A 21570-nucleotide genomic window follows, 5' to 3' on the forward strand; every position below is an offset into this window, starting at 1 on the left:
CCACCCACAGCGCCTCGCCAGACTCGAGCGCCTCCGCCCGCTCCTCAGCACGCGGGCTGCGTGCAAGCGTTAGAATGAGGCAGCACTCCGTTTCTATCGTCTGCATGCGTGGGGCGTCGTCCCGTTGCTGACAGCGCAGCCGCTCTCGCAGCTGTGGAATGGTGAGCGGCACCTCCCAGCTAAAGCTGCAGCGCAGCAGGGGGGTCGGGGCGGCCAGCATCGCAAAGCACCGCCTCTGCTGCAGCCGTGGTGGCAATGTGGCGGGTGGCGTCCATCGCACCGACGCCAACGCGAGTGCGGCGCGACCGCGCAACAGGGCAGAACACATTCCGCTCGCTTCTGTACTCACTCTTCCCTGGAATAATCAGCAGGGACAAGTGCTGCCACCACAATCAGGCAAGAAAGAGAGGCGAGAAAGAGGAGAGCAAAAAAGGTTTACCCTTTGCTGTTGTGAAACACAAGCCAAAGGGGAAAAGGCACCCATGCCTTCCCCCAGCATACCACACGCCCGTAAAGACTAAACGTGTCAGAAAAAAAGGGTGGGGGCAACGAGAAAGATAGTAGAGGATGTTTCCTTCCTTCCTTCCTTTCGTTCTTTGTTTCATCGCGGGGAAGCCAATCCAGTGAGACTGTCTTCCTGTTTAGCACTCTTCACCACCCACTCACCCACTCGCGCACCCCTGTTCTTCACTCTCTCTCTCCCTCGCTTCATGCTCAGACACACACACACGCAGCTAGAGCGGCACTGCCTACAACAACACAAAACCGCAGCGACACCGCGCCTTTTTGTTTTTTTTGTCGAAGCCCCATCTTCCTTCTCCTCCCTTTTCTTTCAGTAGTGCTTCCAATCAATTGTGTCCTCCGCATTCTCACCGTCCTCGTTGCCGTTGGGTATATCGCGATCGTTCACCTCCGCGTCATCCGCCACCTGCAGTACCTCGTCGATGAGCTGGCAGAGGTTGTCCACATAGGCCGTGTCGGTGACGTCCATTGGACGAAACGTGACGAGGTTAAAATCGGATATGACAGAAGCCATTGTGCGCACCATTTCGCGCCACCTCCCGGGCAGCGGTTTCGTGTCGAGGTGGTCGAACTCGCACGCGCAGTAGTGTTCCAGTGTCTCCTCCTTGATAGCCGGCGGGAGGAGGTCGCACTTTGTGAGGACATTCAAGAAGGGGCAGTCAAAGCAGACCATGCTGGAGAGGGCAAAGGTGCAGCCGGAGATAAACTTCCCCGCATCCGCCGTGGCCGCCAGAGCGTCAAGCAGGAACAGCACCACAACGTTGAAGCCAGCGCGCTGCAGCACCTGCGTGAAGCCTGGCACCGCGGAGACATGCGAAAGGACCTCCACCTGCCCGGGCATATCAACAATGATGAAGTCCTCCACGTGGTCGCCGAGCTGGTCAGAGAGCCACACCTCCCCGTGACTCAGCAGGTACTCCATACAGAACACCAACCCGCCGTTGGGGCCAAGGCCCTTCCCTTCCATCGCATCCTCCAGCGAGATGAGGTCGCGAATGTCAATGGATGGGTTGTACGACAGCTCCTCCGCGGCGGGGTCGAAGTTGCAGATGTGTGTGGAGCGGCCCTTCGTCGCGTAGTGCTCCGCCACGACGGTGCAGAGTGTACTCTTCCCGCTTCCGGCCGGGCCAATCACGACAATGGCGTATTTGCCCATTTTGAGCCGCAGCAACACCAGCGGCAAGAACCTTTTCGCCAAAATAAAAATAAAAAGAATAAAATTTGTAGAAAGAGGGCTTCATGTTGAAGGCGCATTTTCTGGTGTATTCTATCACCCAACTTGGCAAAGTTATTGTTATACTTCGCCCTTCGTACACGTGTGGATGTCTCTTTCCATCTTCCTTCCACTTATCACAGCCTTTACTCCAAAATCTTGCAGCAATCCCCTCCTCACTTGAATTTATTTCATTCACCTCTTTCATCGCCGGTTTTCCGCATCCGCCTCTTCGCGTCGGTGCCGTATATTCCGGTCCGGCTCATCGGCCTCCGCGCGGCTGTGTTTGTCACCTGCAAAAGCGGTGTCGTCCCCCTGCTGCCCTAATCCGTCTGCCCGCGCATGCTGCCCACCTCGTGGGCCACCAAAGTGATCGGTCCCACGAGTTCTAGCAGCACCACCACGCGCAGAGTGACCTCCACCCACACCACCGTATCCCTCTCTGCTGCGACTAGGGGCAGCGGTGGGATCAGTAGAGGTCACGAGGTGGCTGCTCATGAACACTGGCGTGAACGTCGGCGGCCCTGCCACGCCCTCTGGTGGGCGCAGCATACGTGGGGGACCACCGACGCCACTGCTGCTGCTGCTGCTGGTGGTGGTGGTGGTGGTGGTGGTGGTGTTGATGTCATTGGTGTTGCTGTTGGTGTACATATCCATCGTTGCTACCGTGCTCTCGATGTGGTTGTTGTCATTGACGTTACCGTTAATAGCTGGTGAGGTGCTGGCGTCGTGGCTGCTGTCAAGATGCGCACGCCGGCGGGCAGCGGCGGACTGCGGCATTGGCCCGTCAAGCCCCAGATCGCTAAGCGAGAACTGCTGGACAACGGTGAAGACGTTCCACTCAAGTTTATCCCGCAGAGCCTCGTCGGTGAGCAAGGCGGCCTTGCGGCGTGCGATGGCAGCCCTTGCGTACTTAACCTTCTCCTCACACACCGTGTCGAGGACGCTGCGAGCGGATTGGCAGCGTTCCAGCCGGTCCTCCACCTCGTCGGGGTCGTGGTGCAAGATGAGGCGGTAAGACTCAACGAGTTTCATGAACACCTCGTATCGGACGTCCTCGGCGTTGAGGAAGCGAAACGCTGCGTTGCTGCGGTACCTGCCGAGGAGGTTCTGTAGGAACTGCTCCCCGTACTTTGCCACGTACTGCGCGGCACACGTCATGTAGCTCAGCGCCAGCGCCGGCATGTCAATGGTGCCGTGGAGGAGGTCGAGGGAGTAGCGGTTGGGGAACGGGTCCTCCAAGTAGCGTTGCGCCTCCACCTCCGCCTGCCGCAGCGCCTCGTCACGCTTCGGGTCGTGCCGCGCCGCCGTGCCGCCTTCGCGCCGCACAACCCCATCAGCCTTCACAGTTGTTGTTGTTGTTGTTGCTGCTGCTGCTGTTTCTGCTGATGTTGATGTTACTGCCTTGTCGGACGCGTCTTTCTTCTCCTCTGTGGGTATCAGCTCCGGGTGAGCACGGTACTCGTTCAGTTTCTGTAGGAAGAATGGGTAGAATACGTGTGTTATCTCAAAGAACAGAAATTCCTCCCGTTTTTGGCTGGCGAGAACTTTCGCCATCATCTCCTCCGCCTTGCGTTTGTCACGCTTCGCCAGACTTGCCGCGGACTTCTCAATCTTGGCGCGCAGCTCCGGCCCCGGAACGATGATGCCGGGCGTCGTGTCCTCCTCCGTCGACATCACAAAACCAACAGCCGCCTCCCTACACACACACTCACACACACACACACACAGAGCTCTGCTGCTGTTTCCTTTCACAATCAGTAAATCCATGCAACAATAAATGCGGGAGAAAGCGAGGAAAGAATAAGAGTGGTGAAGCATAGACTTAAAGGATTGATTGCAACAACAACAATAATAATAACGGCAGCCGCACGGTGATTCTCCCTTCGCACCGCATCATCCATGTGATGTACCCTCTTCTCTCCCCTCTTCTCCAAGTGGGCGAGAGCTCACTAGCTGCACGCAACGCCACGGCCAGTGTACAGAGTCTTTTTTTTCTTCTTCTTTGTTTGCAGTTTCCTTCGTGATTTTGACTTCTTGGGCGGTGCTCTCTCTTCCATCACACCACTGTATGCGAGGCGGAGACAAATTTCACGACCGTAGTGTCAAGCTGTGGCGAATTTACGTCCACCAGCACCAATACGCCCGTCTTGGCAAATGGTGGAACACAGATGAGCCGCACCCCCGCCCCGTCCTTGGCTGCTGCTGCTGCTGCTGACAACTCCTCCTCCTCGTCCGCAGCGCCGTCACTGGTTGGCACAAATGGCGCGAGCGGCTCCCAGCGCGACTGCATTTCTGGCTGGTCGCAGTAGATGCAGCAGTGCGGGGTGCGCGTGAAGACGAACGGGTCGGTCTCCTTGAACGGGTAGCTGAAGAGCGTGTTGGGGGCTGTCGGACAGGCACAGCCGCAGTGCAGCAGCATCGACAGGGCATCGAGGCGGTTAGAGTATCTCGTCTCACGAATAACGTCGTTGAGGCCATTGCCGGAGGAAACAAAGAACGTCGTGCCACCCTCTCTTGTCTTACTCACACCAGATGTTCCTGGTGGTTTACCATTGTCATTGCTAATACCGTTGTCGTCGGCATCGCCGGGGAATACGCTGAACTCATGTGGGTTTGTCACCAGCTTGAGGGAGGAGCGGCGTGACGACTCCGGCAGCAGCAGCGGGTGTAGCGGCTGCTGCGGCTGAAATGCGTTTGACATGTCCTGGTCCCCCGGCATGAGATCAATCTCAATCGTGTCGGCCATGCGGGCAAGGACGGCGTCTAACTCGCGCATGAGCATCGCGGACGTGACCACGCCGTCGCCCTGCCGGTCGTCGCCGAGCCGCACATGATCGGAGGGGTCCAGCTTCACCTTTTTCTTCAGTCGCAGCTCGTCAGTGGGGGCGATGCTGTTACCGGCGATCACGAGGCGGGCGATGCGTGCCGCTTGGGCCGTTACGGCAGCGTCGCCAACGTTGCCGCTAAGGTAGTCAACAAGCAGCTCTGCCATTGTGCGGCCGCGTGCCACATCGGGGTCCTGCTGCTCCTGCTGCGGGCAACCAAGCGCGAGGCCGCACACCACTGCCACGTAGCACGGCGGCAGCCGAGAGACGCTGCGCAACGTTCGCGGCACGTACATCTCCCGCGCGTCCGTCATGGCGTATCGGTGCACCGCGAGGACACCATTCTCGCGCAGTGAGCCCTCAACACCCAGAACGATGCCGGTGCAAAACAGGTTCGCAGGGACACCTTCGAGCCGCACGCGGCCGCTGATGTCCTCCAAGAACAACTCGTCACCCGCGGTGCATAATGTGTTCGGCTGCTGCCGCGACTCGCCGCCACCGCCGCCGCCGCCCTCACCACCTTCCTCGTTGGAGGTAAATGCATCGCCATCACCCACGGATAGCGGGGCATCGCAAGCGATACTCGCCACACCCCCAACTTGATCGTCCTCGTCGTCTTCGCCAGCATCGATGCGGACCAGCTCCTTCTGGTACTCATCCAGAAATCGGGGGAGCAAACGCATATGCTTATACAGCACGCCGACGCAGAGTGCACGTTGCCCCGGTGCAAGCTCCAAGACGCGCGAGAATGGTGGCGCAGAGTCATTGGCAGTTGCACCATTTTGATTGCCGGCAGTAGAAGCAGTGACTCTCGCCCGGACTGCCCGAAGTGCGCGCGGCTGCAGTGCTTCCATTCTACAACGGTACATGGCAGCGTACTGCTGCGTGAACTGTAGCTGACGAAGAAGAAACCTCTGGTGGGTGCGCTCTATTGGTAACGCAGCACGTTGCTGCGGTGCCTTGTCCTCCTCCCCACGGGACACACTTGTCATTATGACTCCTCTGTCTCTCTATCTCTCTCTCTATCTATCTCTCTTTTCGTGTGTGTGGGCAAGCGTGGGGGGATTACCCTGCAACTGAGACACGATAAAGGGAAGAAAATGGGACAAAAACACACCCCCACCTCCACAGAGAAAAAGAGCACGACAACAAAGGCAGCAGCAACAGCAAAGGTGGAATAAAAATGAGAATGAGACGCGGCGGGAATGACGTGCATGGTGGAGGCTTCACCCTTAAGTAAGCCTCTGAGCACATTTGTTCCTTTCATATTTTGTTTGTTTGTTTTTTTTTTGTCTTCCCTTCTTGTGTTTGTCTTGTGTCTCACGCCGACTGGTGGGGAAGAAATGTGTGCACTGAGTGTGCGATCCCACATCACATGATCATTCACCATTCATCGTTATTACTCTGCCCCTCGCGTGGGGGGAGCGTTATGTTCAGTTTCTGTTTAGCGGTGTGGTGTTCATCACGTACGTGCGTGTGCGTACGTGTGTGGGTGTCTGTGACAACAACAGCAGAGGGGTATTCGCGATGTGCTGAGCCCTGTTTCATGTGTGGCGGAGATGATCGGGCCACAATTCGTAGGGCAATACGTGTTTGTGAGTGAATGTGAGCGTAGTGTTGCTGTTGTTGATAGCAGCAGGAAAAGAGGCAAGCAAGCAAGCGACAGATGGAGGTGTGGCAGAACGAAATATGTATGTGTCTCTCCCCACTCCTTCGCTGTGTGTGTGAACAGGAGGAAGCCATATATATATATATATATATATATATAATGGGATGCACAGAAGCAGCGCTCTCGCTCCTTCTCTGNTTCCCCCCCCCCCCCAAGAGCGCAGCAACGCAGGCCCCCAGTGTGAAGAGTGTGACGGTGAGAAAAGGGTGGGGGAAACGCAAACGTCGCACACGCGCACACAAACAACGCCATTACCCCGCAAAGCCACCACTTCCTCTTTCGTTCCCCTTCTTTAATCTCTCCTTCACTATCCTAGTTATTAACCACAATTAATGGCAACAACAACAACAGCAACAATACCAGCCCCCTCCTTATTTTTTTTTCCTCCTTGACTCTGTTAGAGCCTTTGCCTTGGTCCTTCACGGGTTCTCGCTGTTCACCGCCACAGGCACATCCAGAACCACATGCACACGCCCGCACGCACACACGCACACAAACCGCCCATCTCCATTCAATACTTATATATATATATATATATATATTCTTTGCCCCTTTTCTTTTCATATTTTCCTTGTTGTTTGTCCGATTGTTTCTTTGCCTTTTTCCGCTCTATAATCGTCTGATCATCATCATTCTATCCCGATCACTATCTTTTCTTAATGACTTAAGGATGCGTTTACTCGTCGTCGCCCATCGGCAACGGCGCGTTCTCGACAGCACGGGCCTCCTCCTGGAGGGCCTGCAGCTGTTCCGCCGAGAGCGGCTGCACGTTGGGGTCGAGCATCGGCGCCTCCACCAGTGTGAGGTTAGGGTCGTTCGCCAGCTTNTGTTCCGCCGAGAGCGGCTGCACGTTGGGGTCGAGCATCGGCGCCTCCACCAGTGTGAGGTTAGGGTCGTTCGCCAGCTTCTTCGCCAGCCACAGGAATGGCTTCTCGAAGTTGTAGTTGGACTTGGCGGAGATGTCGTAGTATTGCAAGCCCTTCTTGCGATGGAAAGTGATCATCTTCGCCTTCACCTGACGGTCTGCGCAATCTACTTTGTTGCCTACCAGAACGATAGGGATGTTGTCGCACACGCGCGTGATGTCACGGTGCCAGTTGGGGACATTCTTGTACGTGTTGCGGCTCGTCACATCGAACATGATGATAGCGCACTGTCCCTCGATGTAGTACCCGTCGCGAAGGCCGCCGAACTTCTCCTGACCCGCAGTGTCCCAACAGTTGAAGCAGATCTTGCCACGGTTCGTGTGGAACGTCAACGGGTGCACATCAACGCCCACTGTTGCCACGTACCGCTTCTCAAACTCGCCAGTCAAGTGACGCTTCACGAATGTTGTCTTGCCCGTACCGCCATCGCCGACAAGGATGAGCTTGAAGGTGGCCACACATTCAGAAGCTGATGGATTCTGCATCCCTTTTTTTTTCTTGTTTTCCTTAATACACGTCCTTCTTACTTTTCGGTGTGTATGTGTACGTGGGTTCCTTTAAGCCTATTTGTTTGCACAGCGTGGGAAAGGTAAGTCGCTTCGAGTTTGTTTTTTTTTTTTTAAAAGAAAATCCACACGCCCGCCGCCGTCGCCGCTGCTGCTGCTTGTGTTGTTGTTGCTCACAAGAGAAAAAATCAAGAAGCACACGCACACACAGTGACGCGCAGGCACAGATGGGCACACCGTCGATGCACCGCCCACAGGTACACACTCCAGTCACTCCTCCTCCTCCTCAAATGTCGTGTGTGCATACCTGGCAGGCCACAACACCTCATCTCCCTCTCTCCACCCCTTCTGTGCTCTTCATCTTCTCAGCGCATCTCGCCCCGTCAGTGGGCATCTACCGTCCGAGCAGTACTCACATATCCCTTCGTGATCATTTTCTTTCTTTCTTGTTTCCTTTGATATATTTTTTTCCGTATTGCTTCCATCCTCTTTTCTTCTCTTGCTTGGTCACCCTCCCTCTTTTTCCCCCACTCACTTCCCCACGGAGATCCGGGAGCATGTGCCGTCTACAGTTCATCTCCCCCCTCCCTCCGCACGGCGTCGCGCAAAAGCACACGAACACGCGCGTGCACGCACACCCACACACACACACAGAGAGAAAGAGAGGGAGCAGCACGCGCACTGGAGAGTTGTGCGCATCGGTGCGTAGCGCGAATTCGTCATGCCACACGATATCGCAGAAGGAAGGCGGGGACACAGAGATCATAACAAAACGAGGTTGGGAGTGGGAAGGCGAGCCCCTCCCAGGGGGGAGAGAGGAAAAAGAGAACAAAAATAAAAACAAAGGGAAAAATGCTACACAACTTACATCGTGCCTTCCCACAACTTCAATCTCTTCCAGGGCACATATCCCGCATTCTGCCGCACTGCAACTCTATTTTTTTTTCTTCTTTTCGTCACTCACACCCACACATCCAAAGGCACCGCTGTCTCTTGCTGGATGGGAAGAGACAGCGGTGCACTGACAGAGGCGACGACCAATGAAACTCCTAAATGCTGCTGTCGTCATCATCGTCATCTTCTTCGTCGTCGGTGCTGATGTCAGAAGTGTCGATGTCGGAGGTAGAATCGCTATCCACGTCCGTCTCACTCTCCTCCTCCTCATCGTCATCATCATCATCAACAACAACACCGCTGCCCCGCCCTGCAGACATTGGAGCGTAACCCGATGAGGTGTTCGGCGCCGCGGCACGTGCCTTACGCATGCCTGACATGTGTGACGTCAATCCCTCTTCATTGTCCGATGATTCGTGGCCGCCGTTCATGCCATTTCCAAAATTGTTGCTGCTGCCTCTGCCCTCTGCTTGTGCACGCCGAGCTCTTGCATCGGCGGATGCGGAGGGCGATGGTCGCGCGCGTCCGAGTGCCCCTTGCGGCCGTGGCGGCTCCTCTCCGCGAGAGTTATTATTACCACTCCTTCTCCTGTTTTCGCCAACGTCTTCTTCACTGGTTTCGCTCACGCTGCTGCCCTCCTCCATCGCATTGCGCACCCGCAAATGGGCAGATCTGCCTCGTGCTTGAGCAGGTGCGCCGCGCCCATCATCGTCATCCTCGCCGTCATCATCATCATCATCATCATCATCTTCCAAGTGGTGGTCTCTCTCCCTGCTCATCACTCTCAGCGCCATATCGGTAGCCGCTTCACGTCCACGGCTTCCACGCTTGCGGCTCGCCTCACCGCGGAGTGCGTTGAGCTCCTCTTTGCGTAGCCGCTCGCGCATGACACGCAGCCGTGTCTCATGCTCCTCTAGTAGAGCATCTTCAGCAGCATTGAACTTCGCCAGTTCATGCTCCAGGTACTCCAAGTTGCGGTACTGTTCGAGGTAGACAACGAATTGTGACTGCAGGTCTCCTTCGTGCTTTTCGTACTCCTCCATGAAGGCGGGGCGCACAGCCATAAGAGATTTAAGCCGTTTCTGCGCCCGTTCTAGCTGTGTCTTTTTGCTCTCAATCTTCTGCTCCAATGTTGTCTCATCAGCGGCGAGGTTGGCAATAGTAGACTGCAGCTGCTCCACCTGCTTGCCCACACTTGACAGGACATCACGGAGGCGCCGCTCAAACTCCCCCACCTCCGTCGCACGTGACAGTACACGCTGCCGCTCTGACCGCTGCGATATCTCCTCCTCAATGAGGAAAAAGAGGTTGCTGCCGTCGCCTGTGAGGTCACTGCACAGCTGCTGCACCCGCTTGGCGTCCTGCACGTTCTTTTGGGCAACCATCTGTTGTAAGCCAGCATGGTCAGGCTCCTCGGCCCCTGTCGCGTTCATGGCCTTCTTGAGAACATTTGCGAGGATCAACATCTCCTGCACCGCATTCCCATCCGATTGGTAGAGCTTCTTGATGTTCAGCTTAATGCGCCCTTTCGCCAGGGCAACCTCACATATTTGCTTGAAGAAGAAGACGCGGTCAGCCTCCCGCTCAATCTCGTACACGATCTCCGCAGACGGTTCGTAACGCTTGATAAGCCAGAAAAGGCTGTCCGCCACTAACTCGACGTTCGGGTTGCGAAATGATTCCATGCTAATGAGGCCAGGGTACCCCAGCAGCCGCATCGTCTCCGCGAAGGAGCGCAATTCCCGGAACGACATGTTGTACGTGTGGATCTTTTCTTGTTTGTGCTTGTGTATTCGACCTTCGCTACTGAGATTGAGTGAAGACGAACCTTCTGTCGTTGGCTTTTTTTCTTGTTTCTTTTTGTTGGGGGGTATTTTACTGCAGATTCTATATAATGCACTTAAACTCGAGGAACCCTCACAATCTCCCGTGTGTGTGTGTGTGTGTGTCTGAGATGTCCCTCCCCTCTCTACAGCGCAAACAGCAAACAAGCAGCAAAGCAAGAAGGGGCAGAGAGCACACAAAGCACTCATCCTCGCACACAAAAAGGAATGTGTGTGGCGTATTTGCATGTTATCGCCACTTTGCTCGTCCTTCATATTTTTTTTCGTCCCTCGCATGACGCTATCCTCCCCTCAGACGTGTAATCCGCGCCAAAAGCATACACGCAGACTCACAGCGAGTGAGGAAAAATCAGACGGGCAGACAAATACACAAGGATGTGGTGCTTGTCGCGTGACGGCAGCTCAAATCACAAACTCAGCCACTGGGGCGTGTTCCTCCACCCCATGCGCGCGAAGTCTGTCGTTCCTTTCATCCTCATTCAATGTGTCCTCAGACAGTGCCTTCACAGCCCGTGAAGAAGAGTCGTCAGAGGCGGTTTTTTTCCGCTTCTCCTGAGTGAAGATCTCGTCAAAATCGAGGTCCAGCGACGCACTCATGGATGCCTCCGCGACGTCGCCGTCCGCTACCAGTGTGCCGTCAGCGCCAGCTTGATGCCCGTGCTCATCCCGTTTCATTGCCTCTTTCGCCTCAACGTCAAAGAAGCGTGAAACGAGCTGCTCACGTGGGGTGAGGTCCTCATCACCGTAGCGCTCCAGCGTGTGGTACAGCGCATCCCACGTCATTTTTGCATCGTTGCCGGCACGGTGTGCGGGTAGTGTTGGTGGTATCTTCAGCCACTGCACGAGATCCGCCAATCCCCACGAAGGCGGGTGTTTGTCCAGTGTCACTGGACGGCGACGGTGGGCATCACGGATCAGGTGGAAGGTGTCACCGAAGACCAGTGTGGATGGCAACGTCAAGCCATGCGACTCCAGCGTCCACTTTATGAGGGAAACATCCGCCAATTTCCCGCCGTGGCTCAGTACAAGAAGCCGCTGCCCCGCATCAGGGAGCTCCTGCGGCTCTGGCGTCATGAGAAACTCCATCACCTTTGACCATGCCTCTGGAAACGGCAGACCCTTCTTCTCCAGCATGTCCTGTGTGATGTGTGTCAAGGTCGTCACCTCCGGCAATATGCGGCGCCCGCTGCTGGGCTGCACCAGGCACGAAAACACCTTGTCGTGGGCAGGGGAGTAGAAGCCGAACTCAATGATGTCTTCTGTCGGGCCCTCCGGCCCAAAGACAGGTGGGCCTGTAAACTCCAAATCGAATGTGAAAAGGCGGAAGGGAACAGAAAGGTACCGCTCAAACAGGAGCTGCCGAAGAAGACGCGTGCAAAGACGCCCGTCCATCGCTAGCAGTTTCGCCTCTGTGATGCCGCGGCGATCCATTTCCTCTTCAAAATGCTGCTGAATGAAGAGGCGCTGCGTACTCAGGGATGGGTGGATGCCGAGCTGCAGCTGTGTAAAAATCTCTAAATGGGTGAGGGTCTGCATAGGTTTGACCGCGCGCGCACAACGAAGGAATGAGCACCGCATCTCCTCTCGACGCTCACAGTTCTTAGCGAAGCGTAAGGCGACTGAAGTTACTCGTGTGTGTGTGCGTATGCAACTAATATCCTTTTTCTTCCTTGTGAACCAATTGTAACAGCTGGCTCCTTCTCGCCAAGCTCGGTGTCGCTCGTCCCCCCAAATCACGAGCCACACTAAGGCAGAAACAACGGTAATTGAAGCAGCACGACAGGATGAACTATGCAGCGCACCCTGATCAGATATAATCAATCTCTAAACCTCTTTCTTCCATTTATCCTCCTATTGCATACACACAAGCACACACAGACACAGACACAGACACAGACACCAGGAGAAACAGCGGACCAAGCAACTCCGGCAGAGGTCCTGAACCCTCCTCACTTATGTGTCCACTCACTGCTTCTCACACGGCGAAGCATGCCAACAACAATCATATCCTGTCATTCCCATTCATAGCCTTCAATGACAAAAAAAATTGGCGTCGTCAACATCATTTCCTTTTTTTTTTGGATTACTTCTGCCTTCATCCTTTTGAAGAGCAGATCATCATTGAATTCGCACTCTCTGCAACGGTGGCGCGTCACTGTCATCCTCTTCTTTTTTTTGTGCACACGAAGTGACAATCTGAAGCCGCTGCCACGACTCAAACTCAGCCATTGCCTTCTCCGCCACCTCCTCCGCCCATTCGGGTATTGGCCGCGGCTGCAACGCTGCGGTGTCGCTGCGTACCTCACCTGTCCGCCAGTGCACGAACACCACCCGTCCGGTGTCTTTGTCCAATCCCTCGATGAAGTCGGAGCCGCCAAAAACTGCTGGAGCACAAGGTGTCAAAAGAAGTGCTCGTGGATTCAGGTACAGCATCGTGTCATCATCTTCCTCCTCCATCTCTTCCTGTTTCTCATTCACTGTCCCTGTCTTCCCGCCTCTGTCACCAGGCATGCATCCATGGTGGCGGTGACGGCGGTACTTCTTGCGTACTTCTTCTATTGTTGGGAATACACGGCAAGGGTCCGTGGGAGCAGCAGCTGACCCTGCTGTTGGGTCCAGCACCGCATCCGGGGGTGCTGCAGCTGTCAGGCATGCCTCATCGAGGAAGGGGTACATGGGCTGCAGTTTCTGTTGCATTGACATATGTATAAGTGGGTCCACGATCGCAGCGCGGCGGTGTGGGCTGACAAGCACCCATTCGCCCACTTGAGGGTCAGCGGTGGGATCAAAATTGGGAAGGTACTTTTCAAGGTCCTTCCGCACAATCGGGTGATACGGCATTAAAAAAACTACAAGGCAAGGTAGTTCATAGACCAGCACCCACACACACACGCAGGCAAGGTAAACCAGAACAAGAAACCGACAACAGACGACGTTTGGAACGAACAGGAAACACGGAGTGAGAACCTCGCGCGCGCACACACACACACGAATGCCGCCCGGGTCAACAGTAGATTCAAATGTAGTTAAATCTCCTCTCCTTTGTCTTGGTTTCTTGTGTTGTGCACCTTTGAACTGGGAAGCTACCTAATAGCAAGGACGCTAGGAATTCACAATAACAAGGGGAGAACCCAAAAAGGTGTAGAGGTATACGGAAATGCCAGAGACCAGCAGCACAGGGGCTTCTGTCATTCCTAAAAAAGAGATGGAGTTTTCTCATACGTGCATCACACTATTTCAGAGATCATTTCCTATTCACCAGTCGAACTCAATTTACGCCGCAAAGCTATTGTACAAATAGTACAATAAATAACTTGGAATGCCCAGCAGAATAAGCGCAAGAATGATGCAGATGGCTACAATGCCAACCTGTTCCATCGGCTCCATCACATTCAGCCCGAGCTCCACTTGTATCTTTGACAGAATGCAGCCAATGTAACCTTTGGGTGGTATCTTTCGGCGAGGGACATGAGTGTATGACTTTGAGTTGTCAGGAGGCGGGTATTTCTTTGCGGCACCTTGCGCGTTAGGGGAAACGGTCGATGTACTCATTACAATTTGTCACTCCTTGAGACGTCTGCTATCGATGTGCATAAACAGACACACACGCACACGCACAGACACACATATATACAGATACATATATACATACAGAGGAACACAAGGAAAAAAACCAGTTGGTGCAAGTAGCAAGTCTTGTGAAACAACAGCAACAAGAGCCCACCAGTGACTCATCTCACGCCAAGCACCACTTGGTTCAAACAAATACAGAGAATAATGTAATTATATACTCTCCAGATGTACAAGTTTAACTGCAGGAATCCTTGGCGATCGCCTTTGAAGGAAAAATCTTAGGCAACAGAAAACCTGAGCGCGTCGTGTAGGCCTTCCAGCCCTTGTAGCGGCTCATGCTTGCCTCTTTGCGAATCATAAAAGGAACAAATAAACCGATCCATATCCATGCCAGCACCCCCCAAGAGCGAGCATCCCTCGACACATAAGCAAATGTACCGTAAATTATCATCTCTCCCAGGTAGTTGGGGTGACGGATAAGGGAAAAGAAACCATCAGTAATGAGGCCCTTTTCTTTTTTTAGCATAAAGTACTTTTGACAGTCACTGCCCATCATCATACAGAGTCCGATTGCATAAACAATGATGGCCACGCTGAGCGATGTGTTAGAGCGCTCTGCATTTTTCATAATTGCGTTGTATGCAATGTACCAGTAGGGTCCAAGGACGGAGGTAAAGATGGCGATGGCACTCCCCAGTGTGATGTGCTTCTGCCATTTGGGGTCGGGGAATATAAGCTCCTTTAACAGCCAGCAGAGGCCGTATCCACCGTGAAGGGCGGTGTACGTTGTCGCTGTTGCAGAGTAGTTACCCGAGTTTTTCATCATCAAGAGACACACCAACAATGTGCCCCCCTTCTGCACGTTAATAACGTGTGAAACTTTGACTACACACGGGCCACCCAAAAATCTTTCAGATATGTAGTCAACAACAGAAAGCCATTTCTTCAGGAAGGAAGGGAGTTCTTTCTTCCTTGTCTCCACCGTCTCAGCTGACATTTTTAAATTTGTCTTTCCTTTTTACCTCTTTACTCAGTAGGCCCCGCTGTCACTGTCACACAGTTGCACGTCGTTTTTGGTATTGTTTTGGGTAATTTTGTTGAAATATCAGACAACTGAAACAAGAAAACAGGTATTATTCGTGAATGTGTGTAAGAACTATTCCATATATATATATATATATATATACACCAACCAAGAGCACAAACACACAGCGCATCCACTACACCTAGCAGTGGAACAATGTCAACACTTCAACAAGCTCATACCACACTGCCAAATTCACCCTCTATGTGTCGAAGCAGAACTGCAATTAACTGTTGTCTGTCGTCCACTGCATTTAGGTCATCGTGGAGACTCATTAATCCAGCACCACCACTCATAAACGTAGTCAAGGGGAAGTCCTTGCCAAGTCGATGATCAGTCACTCGGTTCTGGGGATAGTTGTATGTACGCATCTTGTCTGATCGTTCGCCACTGCTCCACTGATTTTTCCACGCCTCGTGCAGAGAAGAATTTTGGTCTTTTATACGTCTCACCAACAGCTGCTGCGCGACCGTTTGTAACGCGAGCTCCTTGTTACCCAAGGCTGATCGTGACTGGTGGCACTTCACAGAGATACCAGAGGGCTTATGAGTAAGACAAACTGCGTTAGAGCTGCTTTGCATGCCCTGGCCACCGGGACCAGAACCTCTCACAAACTCAATTTTACAATCACTCTCGTGGACATCCACGGAAACAGGGTCAAGCACCGGCATCAGCGTCACCACAGCTGTGGAAGTTTGCATTTTACCGTCTTGATCTGTAACAGGAACCCGTTGCACCTTGTGAACACCAATCTCGTGGCGTAGGTTGCGATACACACCGTCGCCCGTCACCTGAAACTTTAGTCCGGTACTAACAACTGCCGGAGCCCCCGACGCAGTGGCCTCACCATCGTTCCCATCCTCAACAGACCCAACACACCATTCTTTAAGCTCAGTTGCGTATGTTTTGTACACCTCCGCCAACTCCGTAGCAAATAAAGAAGCCTCCTCGCCACCCGCTTTACCGGTGACTTCCATTATCCATGTCCGACTGGATGACCCTAGTGCATCGCCAGACTCAAGACGGCGCGCCATCACAGCATTGACGCGATTGTCCATTCCCTCTATCTGGTGTAAGAGATCTTTTATATCATCCTCCACCATCGGTAAAAGATCCTGATCCTCCTTGTTTGGTTTTTCTTGCAAACGAATCTGATCTCTCAGCATAATGTTATCATTGATTTTGCCAAGGTACCCAGATATCTCCTCCGCAACGTCAAGTTCATCTCGGTATTGAATATTCCATTGTATGTGATCAAAGGGTTTTCCATCCACTTTGTTTTTGAGTAAACGAAGTGCATCCACTTCTCCGTGTTCGTGTAACTTTTCGAGTTCCACTCGCTTTTGGTTTAGGCGAATAAAGTACTCTGTCACCAGTGGGTGATGCACAGGTGCCAAAAGAGCTCGAGCTCCTTCCGTGAGAAGCCATTTCTGATACGGTATAGCGCCCCCATGTGTCACCTTCTTGACTCCACCTTGTGTCCCACCAGCTCCAAATAGGAAACAACGTGCATTCCGCATTGTCTTGTCTAGTATCTCCAAAAGATTTCCAAAACAAGAAAAAAAAATTATTTATATAAAGGAATGGAGGAATGTTTGCAAAGGTGTACATTATTCATTCACGTGACATACGGCAACACAAGGGCAGGTGATTCATTTTTGTTTTCCTGGTTTGCGTGTACTACTTTCCATTCATTCAGGAACATCGTCCCCTCCCAATACATATCGCCAAACTGGCAACGTCACGTCGAGGTTGGACTTCTTTACATGCCTCTAAAAACAAAATAGTACGATCTTGAGATCTACAAGGGACCATGGAGGTCCGTGAATTCTTGGAACTGTTTGTACGTGATATCGCCATTCTCGTCCTCACGACCGTCAAACAGGATTGAGACCAACATGTCTTCATCACTTTTGGACATGTTGAAGTGCATGACTTCATTGAGTGAACGCCGGAAAACATCACGGTTTAGTCGTGATGTAGAGCTGTGACAACCTAAAAGAAGAAACTGTTCCTGTGTGGTACCTCGCCTCTGAGTCAACTTATGCCTCAACTCAATTGTTAGCCTCTTCCTCCGCTGAAGGTTCTCTGCCTCTGATACTGTGGCCTTGAGGGTGTCATCTTTTGACATGTTGACGCTCTTGACGGAGCGCGCTGTAAGGGAGGCCTCATCCATGTGTCCTGAGGAAGTGACATTCACCACTTTGAGGAATTCATCAAATGAGATGACACCTTTGCTGGACGGAGCAACGTTCTGCACGAGGAGAATGGCTTCCTCTTCGGTTATTGCGCAACTACATGATCGCAAAAACTCACGAACCTGGCGGTAACCAAGAACACCTTCAGGAGCGAGGACACAGTATGCCTCGTGAACGCGAAGAAACTTCAATTGTATCTGTTGTTTAAACAAAAGCAGCAATTCTTTCAGTCGACCTTCTGTAGTTGAACTCTCCTTATTCTCCAGAATTCGCTTTGTTTCTTCATCCATTGCAATAAGCTTAAAAGGTCGTTCCAAAATAACGACCTGCTTGCCCACCTCAAAATCTTGAGGTGTGAAGGGAACAGTGGAGCCATCCTCTACTAGTTTCCCATACACACCTTTCGTAAGGAATCGTCCAGCAATAAAGCCCGAGTTCCGCCCCGGTTTTTCGAAAATTTCCACTTCATCGGTTGCTCGATGAAACAAAATAACAAATTCTCTCTCTTCATCCCCACGAACCAGTGGGTTTGCAAGGACCGCCAAAAAGCGCATTACACGTCCTTCTTCCCTCTCCAACTTGGCAAAGTCTGGTCGTTGAGGTTTTGCCGTTAAAGTAATCCAACTGGCACGTTTTTCACGCTCGCTGCCGAAACCATTTGGCGGAGGTGGATAGAACTTTACAGGGCCTTTCAAACCGCTCTTGGTAAACACATCAATATCCAACGCAGGCGCAAGTTCTATTCCACATTCGTTCTTCAAGTACTCACGTGAAAAAGTATCTGCATCGTAAATGAAATACGGTCTGCCATGGATGATGTAAGTTTCACCGATCTTTATGTCCTCCGCAACAAGAAAGTCCCGTTTCATTATGACGCCAAACGTGTGTTCTTGAAACCGAGTTTTTTGGATGTCAACTCCAGGACGCGGAACACGCTGACGGTTCAAAAGGGTTGTACCACCATCACGTCCTGAATTTTCGGGCCTTCTTTCCACAATCTCTACTGTATCATTCTCCAGGTAAATGCGAATCACACAAAAACGCAAATCTCCACTTATATTTTCTCGGTCATCCCATAATGCAAGAAACGTCAAGTGCTCATTGATGTTGTGTTTCAAAAATTTCTGGGCCGCAAGAATATCCTCAGTGGCATGTTTTGTATAGATACCAGTCAGTTGCTGTTCAATAGCACGTTTTCTATCCATGTCCTCGGAAGTTGCCAATCGATGGGTTCCCTTCAGTAGTCGAGCTTGTGCAGCAGCGCCGAATTTGTCTATTTCATATGGCCATGGCAAGCCCTCTGGAACTTGTTCACCTCGAACCTTTTCATAGTACTGTCGGCTCCGTTGATCCATATCAAGAATATGGTACTCTCTGTTAAACAACTTAATGGATGTCCCAATCTGAAGATCATCGAGTGTGATCAGTTCATTTACATCATCCATTCGTCGGGGAACTCGTCGACGCGACAATATCATAGATTGCACAATACCACTGTTGTCCTGTTTTGCTTCAATGACTGCGATGCTATTGTCTTGTGTGTAATAACGAATGCAAACCTTTCTTACGATTGTGGTCTCAGTTGGGCTCTCAGGAATCTTTTCAACAAAATACGCAAGGAACTGAACCACGTAGTCCTTCCCACCGTTTGGTGCATCAAAGTTTGCAGTAAGCCATCCATCAAATACATTTTCGTCCTCGCTTTCTTCATCGTCAGCTGCGGAACAGGTCCTTGTTTTACCATCCCGAGTCAAACCACCTCCGTTGTAAACATATTCCGCGTGGGGAGCGTAATCCACTTTCTTTGGTAATAACAAGGTATGACTTTTTCGGCAGGTGTCTCGACAGATTGGATCGTCGTGAAAGTTTGCGCCTATAGCCAGCGGAAGATTATTCTCTAGGGGAAAGTTATCATACCGGCGGATGGGTTGAGTGCGGGACACACTGTTCTTCATGTTTATGATGCACTTGCCAATAATAAACCCTGGTGAGAGAAAAAAAAGACGCAAAAAAAAGGAAAAAAGGCATGACAGAGCAGGCACCTAACTGTTTCAAGTGTTTCCTTTATTTTCCAGCTAGGGATAGAGGGGCCATGCCAGCGAGACTAGAGAGGTCTTTACTGAGAGGGTGCATCCTGTTATTCTCATGAGAAAAAAAGGAACCTGTCTAGAGATTCGAACCCTCCGCCTCATTTCTAGAGGAGAATGTGCACAAATCTAGTGAAAAGGGGGATAACAACCTAGTTATCATCTAAAAAAAAAGATCAATGAAAGTGTAGGCAGATCTAATGAAGCTACACTATTATACTTCTGCGAAAGATACTTGCGCCGCGTAGCCTGAAGCTTTGATAAAGGTGTAGAGAAGCTTCTTGTGAAGTTCAGAAGCTTTTCAGCCACAGAAAGAATTTCATCAAGCGTTATGCCGCGACCAGCACGCATCATGTCGCGGCCCCACAATTTGCTTGGTACAATACCGGAGCGATCAATACAGCTATTCCACACAACGAGTAAACGACCGAGCAAAACAGAAGCTGCTGCCACCCGAGAAGGCAGGTGTTGTAGCATTTCATAGCTGTGAGCGGCACACTCCAAGAAAAAAAACGTAGCATCACGGATAATGGGTTCACTGTCTCCACATTCGAGAAAGCGACAAGCCAATGGATAGGTTGTGGGAACAGTTAGCTTGAACCGCAATGTCACTGCGATATCCCTCTCCATCTCGAATACTTCCTGTGCGGAATAGGTGTTTGCACAGATAAAAACGCAGTCTTTTATTCCGGGTGGCCATATTTCCTCGTGCTTTGCAGAAAGAAGAATAGCAGTAATACCAACCAGTTGGAGCCTCGCCCTGCCAATTCCCTTAGCGCCAAGGTACCGATCCACAATGTCGACGGCCAAGTAATAGGTTTCTGCATGAAGTCTAAATTTCGTCACCACATCAACAAGCCAATCCACGAGAATCATCCTCATTTTTTCGGTTATCTCGGATTGATTTGCCATGTAATTCGAATCTCGATAGTGGTTTCTCTCCGAAACTAGAAAATAGTCACCAATTTCAGAGCTGTATTCGGGTACATAAACTGGACTACAGTTCACATCGGTTTGATGAAAATGATGTATAGCGTCAACCCCTTTCGAGCATTCCACAACAGATCCTTTATTCCCTGTGTGCAACGGAGACACCAAAGGAGGGAGCGACTTTCGCGTCAACAAAGGACGGTTTGTGTGATCGGAAAGCACGTGGCGCTCCGCCATGCTCCTTTTTTATTCTGTGATGACAACAAGGGATTTTTTTTAAAGCAAAGATTTTTAAGAAAAGAAAAAGATTGTAGAAAAGCCGTAGGCAAACAGGGAAAAACAGTCTAGTCAAGAAACAATAAAACAAAAAAAAACTAAAATGGAGTTATAATAGTTTCCGTGCGAGTCATCCGGACAAAGTCGTGTGGCAAATCTCAGAACGAAAAGGAAGTGCTCCCAAAAATTCAGCCGGCAAGACAATGCGAAGTTAAATACTATTAAAAAGACACGGTGCCTCTCTAAAGCCAACCAAAAAAGTTTGGAGTGTAAGAACGAGTCATGTCAAAGGAAACCTTCCGAGAGAAAACGCGACAACACTGAAGGACAAAAAACCTATTGTGTGTCACACAACCTGCTCACCCAATCCACGTAAACTCTAACGTGGAGATGCCAAAAAAAAAAGATAAGCCACGGCATATCCGAGGGTGGAAACACCAAAACGCTCTCCTCCAGAGAACCTTTAAAAGCACCACGCACCCACCAAACGGGGATAAGATGGACATCCTCAAGAGAGACGGCACCAGCAGTCCCTGCAAACCAAACTCCGCCATAAACTCTCAACATGGCGGAACAGCGCCAGGCCCGCAAAGGCCAAACAATATATACACCAGCAACGCAACATAGCATTTCGGCTTGCGGCACCCCATGTAAATAAGGCGGAAGAAACCCCAACATTCAAGCGACACGATTACATTTTTGACCATGAACCACCAAAAAAAAAACTACCCGCAACGAACCGTACAACAGCAAAACGTCCCTGCCACACCCATTGCGCCCCGGCGTAAAAAACCCGACAGGTCCCCTTCAGCCCCGGAACTTTCGCCCCGCCCCGCGGGACACCGAGCGAAGTCGGCCGACACCGCGGCAAACCCAAAAACACCCAGGCGCCCCCAAAACAGAAGCCGGTCTGCCGCCAAATTCGCGGAAAGAAAACGGCGGCGCTTCCTGGAGGCCGCCGCGCCCCGCGCCGAGATTTTGCGCAAGCCGAAGCAGAGGGAACGGACAGAACAAAGCCCA

The 21570-nt window shown here is 51.8% G+C and overlaps 15 protein-coding genes across 15 annotated transcripts; 1 reads left to right on the forward strand and 14 right to left on the reverse strand.

Moving 5' to 3' along the window:
* Position 1: 1 nt before the first annotated feature.
* DQ04_02031010 (hypothetical protein) lies at positions 2-328 on the reverse strand (the record flags this gene model as incomplete). Its single annotated transcript, XM_009311422.1, has 1 exon — positions 2-328. A coding segment is annotated over one exon (327 nt), but the record flags the coding sequence as incomplete, so codon positions are not given.
* Positions 329-832: 504 nt separating this feature from the next.
* On the reverse strand, positions 833-1678 carry DQ04_02031020 (GPN-loop GTPase 3; the record flags this gene model as incomplete). Its single annotated transcript, XM_009311423.1, has 1 exon — positions 833-1678. The coding sequence occupies one exon, from the start codon at positions 1676-1678 to the stop codon at positions 833-835; it is 846 nt and encodes a 281-aa protein (XP_009309698.1).
* A 261-nt stretch (positions 1679-1939) lies between these two features.
* Positions 1940-3412, reverse strand: DQ04_02031030 (putative splicing factor 3 subunit; the record flags this gene model as incomplete). The annotated part of the gene is made up of 1 exon (XM_009311424.1): positions 1940-3412. The coding sequence occupies one exon, from the start codon at positions 3410-3412 to the stop codon at positions 1940-1942; it is 1473 nt and encodes a 490-aa protein (XP_009309699.1).
* A 382-nt stretch (positions 3413-3794) lies between these two features.
* DQ04_02031040 (putative DNA polymerase delta subunit 2) lies at positions 3795-5555 on the reverse strand (the record flags this gene model as incomplete). The annotated part of the gene is made up of 1 exon (XM_009311425.1): positions 3795-5555. The coding sequence occupies one exon, from the start codon at positions 5553-5555 to the stop codon at positions 3795-3797; it is 1761 nt and encodes a 586-aa protein (XP_009309700.1).
* Positions 5556-6908: 1353 nt separating this feature from the next.
* On the reverse strand, positions 6909-7643 carry DQ04_02031050 (GTP-binding nuclear protein rtb2; the record flags this gene model as incomplete). Its single annotated transcript, XM_009311426.1, has 1 exon — positions 6909-7643. The coding sequence occupies one exon, from the start codon at positions 7641-7643 to the stop codon at positions 6909-6911; it is 735 nt and encodes a 244-aa protein (XP_009309701.1).
* A 1070-nt stretch (positions 7644-8713) lies between these two features.
* Positions 8714-10312, reverse strand: DQ04_02031060 (clusterin associated protein 1; the record flags this gene model as incomplete). Its single annotated transcript, XM_009311427.1, has 1 exon — positions 8714-10312. The coding sequence occupies one exon, from the start codon at positions 10310-10312 to the stop codon at positions 8714-8716; it is 1599 nt and encodes a 532-aa protein (XP_009309702.1).
* Positions 10313-10804: 492 nt separating this feature from the next.
* On the reverse strand, positions 10805-11938 carry DQ04_02031070 (hypothetical protein; the record flags this gene model as incomplete). The annotated part of the gene is made up of 1 exon (XM_009311428.1): positions 10805-11938. One exon carries the CDS (start codon positions 11936-11938, stop codon positions 10805-10807), a length of 1134 nt encoding a protein of 377 aa, XP_009309703.1.
* A 582-nt stretch (positions 11939-12520) lies between these two features.
* On the reverse strand, positions 12521-13243 carry DQ04_02031080 (hypothetical protein; the record flags this gene model as incomplete). The annotated part of the gene is made up of 1 exon (XM_009311429.1): positions 12521-13243. One exon carries the CDS (start codon positions 13241-13243, stop codon positions 12521-12523), a length of 723 nt encoding a protein of 240 aa, XP_009309704.1.
* Positions 13244-13675: 432 nt separating this feature from the next.
* On the reverse strand, positions 13676-13954 carry DQ04_02031090 (hypothetical protein; the record flags this gene model as incomplete). The annotated part of the gene is made up of 1 exon (XM_009311430.1): positions 13676-13954. One exon carries the CDS (start codon positions 13952-13954, stop codon positions 13676-13678), a length of 279 nt encoding a protein of 92 aa, XP_009309705.1.
* A 256-nt stretch (positions 13955-14210) lies between these two features.
* Positions 14211-14972, reverse strand: DQ04_02031100 (putative C-14 sterol reductase; the record flags this gene model as incomplete). Its single annotated transcript, XM_009311431.1, has 1 exon — positions 14211-14972. One exon carries the CDS (start codon positions 14970-14972, stop codon positions 14211-14213), a length of 762 nt encoding a protein of 253 aa, XP_009309706.1.
* A 263-nt stretch (positions 14973-15235) lies between these two features.
* Positions 15236-16579, reverse strand: DQ04_02031110 (putative peptide chain release factor 1; the record flags this gene model as incomplete). The annotated part of the gene is made up of 1 exon (XM_009311432.1): positions 15236-16579. The coding sequence occupies one exon, from the start codon at positions 16577-16579 to the stop codon at positions 15236-15238; it is 1344 nt and encodes a 447-aa protein (XP_009309707.1).
* Positions 16580-16860: 281 nt separating this feature from the next.
* On the reverse strand, positions 16861-19212 carry DQ04_02031120 (protein associated with the ribbon compartment of flagellar microtubule; the record flags this gene model as incomplete). The annotated part of the gene is made up of 1 exon (XM_009311433.1): positions 16861-19212. One exon carries the CDS (start codon positions 19210-19212, stop codon positions 16861-16863), a length of 2352 nt encoding a protein of 783 aa, XP_009309708.1.
* A 291-nt stretch (positions 19213-19503) lies between these two features.
* On the reverse strand, positions 19504-20511 carry DQ04_02031130 (putative cyclin; the record flags this gene model as incomplete). Its single annotated transcript, XM_009311434.1, has 1 exon — positions 19504-20511. One exon carries the CDS (start codon positions 20509-20511, stop codon positions 19504-19506), a length of 1008 nt encoding a protein of 335 aa, XP_009309709.1.
* A 375-nt stretch (positions 20512-20886) lies between these two features.
* On the reverse strand, positions 20887-21228 carry DQ04_02031140 (hypothetical protein; the record flags this gene model as incomplete). The annotated part of the gene is made up of 1 exon (XM_009311435.1): positions 20887-21228. The coding sequence occupies one exon, from the start codon at positions 21226-21228 to the stop codon at positions 20887-20889; it is 342 nt and encodes a 113-aa protein (XP_009309710.1).
* A 27-nt stretch (positions 21229-21255) lies between these two features.
* DQ04_02031150 (hypothetical protein) lies at positions 21256-21570 on the forward strand (the record flags this gene model as incomplete). The annotated part of the gene is made up of 1 exon (XM_009311436.1): positions 21256-21570. A coding segment is annotated over one exon (315 nt), but the record flags the coding sequence as incomplete, so codon positions are not given.

Source organism: Trypanosoma grayi (assembly GCF_000691245.1).
Source record: "Trypanosoma grayi strain ANR4 Tgr_203_V1, whole genome shotgun sequence".
Lineage (NCBI taxonomy): Eukaryota > Euglenozoa > Kinetoplastea > Trypanosomatida > Trypanosomatidae > Trypanosoma > Trypanosoma grayi.